The sequence below is a fragment of the Atractosteus spatula genome, chromosome 2, assembly GCF_055471065.1.
Source record: "Atractosteus spatula isolate fAtrSpa1 chromosome 2, fAtrSpa1.hap1, whole genome shotgun sequence".
NCBI classification, from domain to species: domain Eukaryota; kingdom Metazoa; phylum Chordata; class Actinopteri; order Semionotiformes; family Lepisosteidae; genus Atractosteus; species Atractosteus spatula.
Genome location: NC_142707.1, coordinates 32,031,567 through 32,042,105, shown reverse-complemented (window position 1 = coordinate 32,042,105; position 10,539 = coordinate 32,031,567). Strand labels below are relative to the sequence as shown.

The 10,539-nt window shown below is 38.3% G+C and overlaps 1 protein-coding gene across 1 annotated transcript; it reads right to left on the bottom strand.

The window, feature by feature from the left end:
- Positions 1-145: 145 nt before the first annotated feature.
- Positions 146-6,106, bottom strand: dynlt1b (dynein light chain Tctex-type 1b). The gene is made up of 5 exons (XM_088908432.1): positions 6,042-6,106; positions 4,013-4,054; positions 3,648-3,771; positions 2,972-3,049; positions 146-440 (listed from the first exon to the last, which is right to left on the bottom strand). Exons 1-5 carry the CDS (start codon positions 6,066-6,068, stop codon positions 370-372), a joined length of 342 nt encoding a protein of 113 aa, XP_088764558.1. The 5' UTR covers positions 6,069-6,106; the 3' UTR covers positions 146-369.
- Positions 6,107-10,539: the final 4,433 nt, after the last annotated feature.

Sequence of the window (10,539 nt, the reverse complement as noted above, 5' to 3'; positions counted from 1 at the left end):
TCTTTTATAAGTGCAACAAAAATCATTTGTGTTAAATTCGGCCCAAATAGGGCAGGGTAAAAAAATAGGGTCTACACATTTTTTTCTAGATAGGGAATTGAAAACCAAAACGTGCTTTAAAGAAAATGACCACCACATTTCATCAGGGGTTTCTGAATACTATGCCATTTAATACACAAAACAACATTTCAGCTCAGAAATTCAGTTCACAAAAAACATGGGACAGTTTAGACAGTGACATACATTTAGATTAAAACACCTATGAAAAGTTATTTCCTATGGAAATAATGTACAAATAGTGTTAAAGTATCTATAAAACTAGTAAACTAGTATTTACTGTTTCAGTAATTTGGTGTGTGGTGCTGAATTTTATATAGCAAGCCCAAAGACACTGACAATACAATACATGGTTTTATTCTCCCATCTCACGGTACAGCTCCCTGTTAAAAGAAAAAGGTATAATCAGAAACATTTCTTCCTCTTCCTCTAAAATAAGACCTATGTACTGTACATCACAAAAGAGGAGTAAGCAATCTGCAACTATAAATCTTAGCATAACTGTAAAAGTCTACCAAAGCTATTTATTCGTTACCCACTTAGGATTCGCTATGCTTCAACAAAGTGTTAAAATTGAGACTTCTGTATATCGTTTGTATTTTTTGTCCTTTATTTCAAAATATACAATGAGCAAAGATACCTTACTTGTAACCGCAACAAATTCACAGCGTAATCAGGTAAATTACTTGTTTTATGTAGTAGTAGTTGCACTGGCATTTTATAGAACCGGCACAGGTAAATTCATCATGCTGACTTTGAAACTCAAATAGCTCTGAGCCTGGGCAATTCTGTACTATTTCTCTCACAGAATCTGCACAAGCATATGCTTGTTAACTAGTCCCCCTACGCCACACATCACATCAGCTCCTCCCATACTGTAGATGTACAGTGATGGGAAAGTTGGTACAAGAGCAGCATAAGGACATTCATTATCCTGCTGGAAGAGTGTCGTGTCAGGATGAACCCAGGGAATGTGCAGCAAGCGAGGTCCTACCTGATTCATGTGCAGATTGTCATCATCTAGACCCACTTGTCCAGACCATCATACTGAGGTTATGACATGTTTTCCTTGGAAAAGACTCACTACTTTGGGTCTCCCAGGTTGTTGCCTGTTACTGATGGACTGTTCGACTACAACATCTTCTGAGATTAGAATGTGCTGGCATCCCAGAAAGCTAACTACAGAGCACTGATTTAGCCCAGCCTCCAGCATACAAACAGCACAAAGGCATGGCTCTCTTGATAACCAGGGCACACTGAACTCAGGGGCCCAGAGCTGTATGGCAGCAATGCTAACCACTGTGCCTCCCTAATATCCAATGTCCATATACTTTATTTCTCTAAACCATGTATAGAGTGATACGTTTATTTTGATGCTTATATGTAATCTGAATCCTACCTTTCATCTCCTTCACCTCTCCCATCAGTAATGACCCACAATGCATATATGTTTATGAGCGATTTTAAAAGTTGTAGTGCTTAATACATGGGTACAAGTAGTGGACAAAAAAAATGAAAAAACCTAATTTCAAAATCACTTAATAAGATGTTAGACCACCACTTGAAGCCAGTATAGCCCTTATAGACTATGCATTGCGTGTACTCGCACCTGATTAATGGAAGTGGAAAATGCTGTCATTTCACAATATGTCAGATCTACTGACTGAAAAGGCAATGACACATGGGTAACATCAGAGTCAAGCTCATCAAACCACTGGGTGATCACACATGCTCTGTGGATGGGGGCAGTGCCATTCTGGAAGACACCCCTCCCAGCAGGAGAGAAATGCAATGACATGGAGTGACAATGACCACTCAATACCATTAAGTAGCAGTTAACATTGACCCTGCCTTCTAAGGGAATGAGTGCACCCAAATCATGCCAGGAAAATGCATCTCACACCATTACAGAACCGCTTGAACCCCTCAGTGTTGGAATCAAGCACTCAGGACTGTAGAGGATTTTAGGTTGGTGCCTCACATGCACTTGTCTGTTTATCAAGAATGCAAAGCATAATACATGTGAACATAACCCATTTCCCCTCTGCTCAACAGTCCACTGCCTTTGCTCTTTACTCCACTAGACTCACAGACATACACTGCCAGGTGTGATGTGCAGATTGTGCACTGCAATCCCACTATGGTATCTTGCTCTGTGGAGTTCTGAACAGACTCTTTTTGATATAAAGGGCTATTTGTTCCCAGTTTGAAATTTGTACTCAACTGATCTGCAGCTGCTTGCCTGTCGGAATTGCGCTTTGAATTAAAACATGGATTTCACAAGCCTGGCGTATCTCCTCTGCTGGTGTCCCTTCGAGTTCCATCTTAACTTTAACTTAGATACCACCACACAGGAAACAGCAAGCAGAGCTGTCTTGGTTACTGAACCTCCTGCCAAATGAGCTTCAACAATTGCCCTTCTTTCACAGTTACTGAGGTCTCTTGCAGCCACGCTAACCTGTAGATGAACAGACCTGCCCAGCTTTTTATACCAGACTCTAAGCATCCTGGGATGTTACTTGCCTAATTTACACCTGAGACACACCCGTGTGAAAGTCCTTGCTTTCAATATACTTGGCGTTTCTCATATTAACCCATGTTTCCATTGTATGTACAGTATAAATTAAACAACGACAGCCATCCTCCCCCCCACAAAATTATTAAACTCAGTACTCTAATTTTTTCCATATAAAAATAAGGCTGGCTTGAAACAGCAGGTATGTGGTCATGAATAAAAGTCCTCTCACAAATCACAGTAATCCCATTACTTCTCCCTAAGTAATGGCCTCTTATGTCAAGACACTATTTTCCTCATCTGTTTTTGGTGTTCAAGAATCTTTTCTGCTAGAGGATCAAAACAAAAAAGGAAAATCAAAGTGTCCCCTCTGTGTCTGCCTCTCTGTCCTCTACATACCATCAGTGGTGTTATCCCAGAAGCAGGAACTAGCAGTCTGAAGGCCTGCCCCATTCTTCTGCATGATGATACAAGTCACTATGGGAAGAAGCAGGGTGATCCTTGTCATTTTTTGCACCCGGATGTAGATAAAAGTATTCAAAACTTTTTTTAGGTTTTACATTTGTGCTGAAAATAAATGGATATCTAAATATCAAACAAACACTGGCACAACTATCACTAAACACAAAGACTAGAGGTTTTCTTGGAACTAGTGATAAAGAACTCAAAAAGATTACATGACCATTATGGAATTGAAAGCACAATAAGATACAGTGTACTGCTTGAGCAAAACAGACACATTGTAAGTAGTAAATGGGGATGCATAGCTTTGTAAATCATGGCTGGTCAAAGTGAATGACAATTATTTAATAAAGGTTTTAATCAAAGGGGAAATATTCAAGCTATTCCATTCCCTATATTAGCCTTAAGCAAAAATAGATGCAAAAATGATCAATTCTTAGAAAACACAGAAAAAGATAATAATCTAAATTCTGACATGACAGACCCTTTCTAGAGGGACAAAATCCTTCCAGTGCTTATCAGATCAGAAGTTCTGAGTTATCCACAGTTACCACTGTGCAACCTCAACCACAAGAACTTGTAGGAGCAGACAAGATCCTCTGCTCAGACCTACCAATATACTTGAAAGGCTTGCCCAGCTTTGTCAGCTGACTCAGGCACTGCTCCACCACATTCGTCGTCCACTGGTTGACCCTGCTGTGCTGATAGGCATTTCCTCCTATTACACCTTCGACAGACTGGGGCACAAATAATTTGAAGTTCCAGCTTTAGCATCGTTTTTACGGGTTAAGAAAATCACAACTGATTCAGAGAGGGGAAGTTTGAAATGAAGGAGAAAGTACATAATTCACCCAACATGCATTTTATGTAAGGTTTAAATTAATTTAGCAAAGAAAACATCCCTTGACCATTTACTGCAAGGCAAAGTTGAGAAGGAACCACAACAGAATATGGGATATTCAAAAGGAGAGCCCTCACCTCCTTGATAATGGAGCTGACTTCGTCAACAACAAAGACAATCTATAAAAACAAACAAAAGTAGTCAAACTATGATCATAATATAAGATTCCATTAGGGATGTACACTTGTAACAATAACATTACAAATACTGTAAAGCAGCATCACTGCAGTGTGGAGCTAAACAACACCTAAGCCACACAGCATTTGTGGCTTTTTAAAAAGGTTTTAAAACTTTAATTTCACCTTCCGTGAGCCTCACATAAATCAAGAAGTACCTTAAGTAAAGCATTTATACAACTAGGGTACGTCACTTAACAGTGATATGGCAACTTTAATTTTATGGGAAAAAAGTAAACATTGGGTAGCATGGTGGTACAGTGGTAAACAATTCAGGTGGGTAGCTGCGTCAGCATGCGTAGGCTGCAAAGGAACAAGTAATAGGTTTATTCCATGCTGAAAAAAAGAAGAAAGAAAACACAACGTTTCGGCCGTGGAGCCTTGTTCAGGTGTCAGGTGTCAGGTGTTGCACCTGAAGAAGGCTCCACGGCCGAAACGATGTGTTTTCTTTCTTCTTTTTTTCAGCATGGAATAAACCTATTACTTGTTCCAGTGGTAAACAATGCTGCCTCACAGCACTGGGGCCCTGGGTTCAATTCAAGAGCTGAAATGCTATCTGGGAGGAGTTTGTATGTTCTCCTCATGTTCATATTGGTTTCCTCCAGGTTTTACAATCCAAAGACATTGTGATAGTTTAGTTATTTCCTGGAGAACTGGCCCTAGGTGTAAATGTCTGGTGTATCCTGCCTTGAGCCCATTGGTTGCTGGGATAGGCTCCAGCTCCCCCACGACCATAATATGGAAGGAGTCGGTAAAAGATGGATGGATGGAAAAATAATTATTGTTATTGCTTATACAGTCAATGTAGGGCTTGGTCTACAATAAGATGCTGACATTTTTCATAACACTCATGTGATCTGTAACTCAGATCTGAAGTGGAAAGAACACTAACCAGACACCCTTTGAAACAAAAACACAAACTGGTATTTACGTTTTTAACAAACATTTAACAAATCACAAAGACCTAGCATAACTGAGAGAAATGGAAATAAATGTAAATAAATAATACATATTAATGCATGAAGGTCTAAAGAGATAGCTGAAACTAGAAAACAATATCTGCAGACAACACATGTGACTGATGGTAAATTAGGGATTAAATGTGTAATTTCTGGAAAAAAAATAACTTTCACTTTATTAAACATCAACATCAAAATCACTTCCCTGGTGTTTTGCTAAACCTGCGTTTTTTAATCGATTTTGTCATGGAACAGCCCATATACATATAGTAACAACAATCATTAACCACGTTAAAACAACTGTATAAAAACGTCTCAAGTTTATTAAATTAAATTTGTAATGCAGATCTTGTTAAAAGCAAGGCTACAAATACGTCATGGGGAAAATCGAATTCGAAAAAAGCACATCAATAAAACATTAAAAATTGTAACACATTTTAATTTTCCAATAAAACACTCTTCTCTAATAGCTCATAAACGAAAACAGCCAAACCGATGACATACGCAGCCTACACAGTACGGATTTTGCAGTTGAACATCCATCAAGAACACAACGTCAAAAGAATCTCCCGACATTCAAAAATATTAGGAGACTAACGTCTCATCTTAACTTCATCGGTCCAAATAAAAGCGAGGATGTCAAAAATACATAATTTCCCCCGGATAAAGAGACCACCCACCTCCAAATGTGATAAAATCATCACGCTTCCCTCCCCCCCAACAAAAGTCATTCAGCTGGCTTCAGATGACTATTAATAATACCTGAACCATAATAATAGATACGAGGCTGAGGTCGACTTCTTATTCGCCAGCTTCTCGTATAATAGATACGCAACCGTTAAGCTTCTTTAATCTCCGCACTCAAAACAATCAAAGGACTTCTGTTCTTGATACTAATGTCTACTTGTTTCTAGTATGACTGTTGCTTTTTTTTAACACTGATCACATTTCATGTCTGAAAAGTGCCATACCTCCTCTCCGGCCTGAAACTCATCCATGTTGCCTCCCAGCAGACACGCCTCGCCTCGCCTTAGGGCGCATGCGTAGATCATGATCCCGGCTTAACAAAGGACGGCGGAGGGGGTGTGATTCCGGCTAGGTCACGATTTGGAATAGGTCATCTTTTGGTGCTGTACAATTCAAATATAAAATGTGCCCTACATATTCCAATGAATTTTTCTGAACATTATTAATGCAAATCTAGTCCTTTTTCTGTTATTGTCTTTGAAGCCTGCTATTTCTAAACTATTTTTAAGGAGCATAACCCATTAACAACATAAACTAAAGCGGCATTTCCCATTCAATGCAAAAGTTACGAAATAGCATTAAAATATAAAGAAACCAGGCGTGTGCGAAGGCTTCGAAAGCTCAAAGGCTTACTGCTCAGTACAGTTTACTGGCCACAGAGCTCTCCTTAAATTCGCCTCCTCAATTTTATTTTGGCCTCGACTGTTCCTTATTTATATGAATAATTTAGATGGTGGTGCAGTCAGTAAACTCATCAGAAAATCAGATCACGCAAATAGTAAAAAAAAAAATACTGCTTTAGCAGTGTAATCAATTTAGGAGACTTAACTAAACTCAAAATCTCGATAAGTGCAACAAGACTGCATGCCAAATATCAAATGGCTGGTACTAAGTTAAGGGAAGCAATTTATACAAAGAATCTGTGATTACATGCCATGAAAAAATGGTCTGACTTTCAGACCTAGTGATACCTCATAAGAAAAAACAATATTCATAAGAACTGGAGGCCATAGTGGAGATGAATGTAACCCTGGTAGAGAACCAGATTAAAGGTCCCAATAATCCTGTATTGTGTAAGAAATGGTTTATTGTCCCAGATTTGTTAAAAGGGGGGGGGGGGAGAGTTCCAAGTGGTACTGTCATGCAGTTCATCCATTTTCATGTGATCATGGGACACTTAGACAAACAAAAGTCTAAGAAGAGACTTTTAATTAATTAAACATCCAGCCCTGTAGTGTTAAACCACAAACTTCCAGTTTCAGACTTCATATGACTTTGTAATGGCTTCATATGGCATTCCATTTGTGATACATGGGGCACCTACCACCTTCTGTTATATGATGGATAAACTGTCTAAGATTGAGTGGTTCAGATAATACTCAGTATGGATTGCTAGACATATCTTAGTGGAACTCTGTATCAGTCCGTTTTAAAACTGCAGTGTTAGTGCTGAATCCTATAATAATAGGTCCAAGGACACAGGATGTATATCTGGAGGTGTCTGGTCTAGTCACTACTATTAGAGAGTTGTCTTAGGTGAAGAAGCAGATAAAGAGCATTTCTCAGGCTGATTGGATACTACCTCTGCTTATTTCTTAATTTTGAGGTAGCGGGGAGTAACATTGACCAATATAACTTGGAAATCTACGTCTGATAAAGCATGAAAAATTGCCAAATCAGAAAAAGGCATTGTGTTGGGATCCATTGCTAGATGTATTGGACTTTGATAAGTAATTCGTTCTCCATACAGACACCATAGAGACTGGAGTGGACATGGTGCTGTCTAAGGAAGAGGTGGTATTATTCCTCTCTAGAAGGCTGCTGCAGTGGTTCCTTGCCCTCCAACCTTAAAGATGTACAGAGGCTCACAGTTAGGGTAGCAGACATGTCACTGGTGAAGACTAGTCTGGGTGGGTGACTGACACTCCCCTCTTGGAGGTGAAGGATTGGAAATGTATCTATGCATTAGTAAAGTAATATTAGATTGCTTCTATAAAATCATCTATGCAGTAGCAGAAGTAAACATAAGCTGTTTTTGCAGACGTTTGTCTTGCTTTCTTCGCACATATGCTAAATTAAGATTAAGTGTCAAGCAGTTTGTCTCGTTAGCTGTCTCTGTAAGCCAAATCTGAACTAATCTAGTGCTTATTGACCACCGGTAAACCAACAACTATCAAAGGGCTCCTCAAGGTCCTCTTGGGATTGTTGCTTAGTAAGTGACAAGAAGATTTAAAATTGGGTATAGATTTATGCCATATTAGGTATTTTTGCTTTTCAGTGTATATTGTATGCTGTCATCTACCTAAATAAAAACTTTTTTTTCTCCTGTGTTCTTAGACAAAAAGGCTTCTTTAGACGTCAACATAAACTTTTTTTAACAAACCTTTCACACCTTGAGTTGTTGGCCTGATATTTCTGCTGCTCAAAAGGGACCTTTTCCTTTACTCAGCCTTCAGAGGTGATCTGGGTGAAAAGGTACTGTATGTGGAAGATTCTCTATGGTCTAATCACTGGCATTTTTGCAATACCTCCAGTGCATCAGCTGATCAACCAACTGTCATCTTACTCTAACAGTAATCACAAGCAGACAACTAGCCAAGAGGCTGAATTCGTCAGCAATTTAGGACAGCTACTGAATGTAAAGGGGATGGGATACACTTTATAAGAAAAAGACATGCCACACAGCAGGTAGAATATGACAGATGCTGTAAGAGGGTTTACAAAATTGTATGTGCTTCTTTTTATTGCAAATATTTTCACCCATACTGCTTTGATTGGACGACCACTTTAGATATGTGAATTACTCAGGGCTCCTCTAGACCAGTATTGCATTGAAATTTTAATTGCCTTGAAAAATATTTGTAAGATTTTTAAATGTAGTTTCTTTATTCAAATGGTGTATTATTAGTTCCTGGTAGAAATAAAAGCTACAGGTGCTCCAAATAATTTTAAGATTAGGTGTTAGCAATTCATCATTCCTTTGAAAATTGGAACAGTGAGATAAACGGTTTAAACGTCTCACTTCCAGAAGAGGGCGCTCTTTGTTAACATATAACAATGGAGAACTCGTTATATACTTTATACGCTGTACTGTAGCTGCACGTTTTCTGTCATTCAGGCAGTCTTGCCTTTTGATGGTAAAAATAGATTGGATGGAAAACAGTATTATATGTTTTACCTTAACCACAGCATTCCACCAAATTCACACTAATGACAAGTAGAGCCTAGGATCCTGAAGATTTTGTTACTAAGAAATTATTGGCCAAGAGCTTTGTAGACTGAAGATGTGCCACCCATAAGTCAGACAAGAATGAAATAGCAGAATATAATTTATAATAATAATAATTGCTTATACTTATATAGCGCTTTTCTGGACACTCCACTCAAAGAGCTTTACAGGTAATGGGAACTCCCCTCCACCACCACCAATGTGCAGCATCCACCTGGCATAACAGATATTAAAATCCTAAATAAATCTCTTGAGTATAACAATATGTGAAACATGAAAGAAGCAAATTATGCAAATATGCCCCAAAAACCTTTTTTATATTTCTGCTTCAACATTTCATTTGGGTTTTGAATAAATATACAGTAATATTCCAGGTGTGGTGTTCTGGGAAGGTTAGCACTTCTGCCTCAATGATCTTGAGTCCATGTTTCCAGGGAACCTTCTGTCTGGAGTTTGCATGTTCTCCCTAAGCCACCCATGGGTTTTCTCCAGGTGCGTCCTCTGGCTTCCTCCCAAAATGCAAAGATCTTCAGTCTAAATTATGTGGCATTTCTAAATTGTCCACCATCATTGTGTACCCTATGGTAGATTGGCGCCCTCGGCATACTGTGCTCTGTGTTTTGCCCATTGCCTGCTGTTTAGTCTTTGGCTCATTGCAACACTGTATTGGACTAACGTGTTATTGAAAATGGATGGATAAAAGCTTTATACCTATTAAAGTTATTTTTAAGTGCAAATAATAGACTTTTCTAATTCTGAAAATTCTGAATGTTTAAACTTTTCTTTATATTACATACCAGATTAAAATAGCTGGTCTTAGTTAAACAGTGAAGAGCAGAGTTCGTGCCCATATTAATTTAAGACAAAATTCATTTGTTTAACTTTCAAACGGCTTCATAATTTTGTAGCCTAATATATATCTCCCTTCTTACATCTTTACTTGTATATTTCAGGTGGGTAACTGCGTCAGCATGCGTAGGCTGCAAAGGAACAAGTAACAAGTTTATTCCATGCTGAAAAAAAGAAGAGAGAAAACACAACGTTTCGGCCTTGGAGACGTTTCAGCCTTCCACCTGAAGAAGGCTCCACGGCCAAAACGTTGTGTTTTCTCTCTTTTTTTTCAGCATGGAATAAACCTATTACTTGTTTCTTTACTTGTATGTTTAGTAGAATTTTGAAAATTATAGAACATTTTTTTCAGGAAAACAGAAGTGCACTTAAATTGCAAAGGACCTAAAATAACAAGAACATGTACTGGATATGTTTTGCTTATTTTCTTTGTTTATACAGTATAAAGTATTTGTAATTCTTTTTTATTAGGAATATCCATGCTGTTGTGCAAAATCATAACTGCGGTGATGAGGCCCAGAAGCCCTGAAAAACTTAAATTAATCAATTTGGAAATAATAAATGAAAACAAATATCATTAACACTGCACAATATAAATGTTCCCTGTCATTGTTCATTTTAGCATTCATGTTTTCCTTGTGATG

What these genes read in the sequence shown, in the direction of transcription:
- dynlt1b (XM_088908432.1), bottom strand. Translation starts at nt 6,068, where the DNA reads ATGGATGAGTTTCAGGCCGGAGAGGAG. An exon ending in AGTTTCAGGCCGGAGAGGAG is followed by an intron (nt 4,055 to 6,041) that starts GTATGGCACTTT and finishes TTGTTTTTATAG; the next exon opens with ATTGTCTTTGTTGTTGACGA. An exon ending in CTGGGATAACACCACTGATG is followed by an intron (nt 441 to 2,971) that starts GTATGTAGAGGA and finishes TTCTTTTAACAG; the next exon opens with GGAGCTGTACCGTGAGATGG.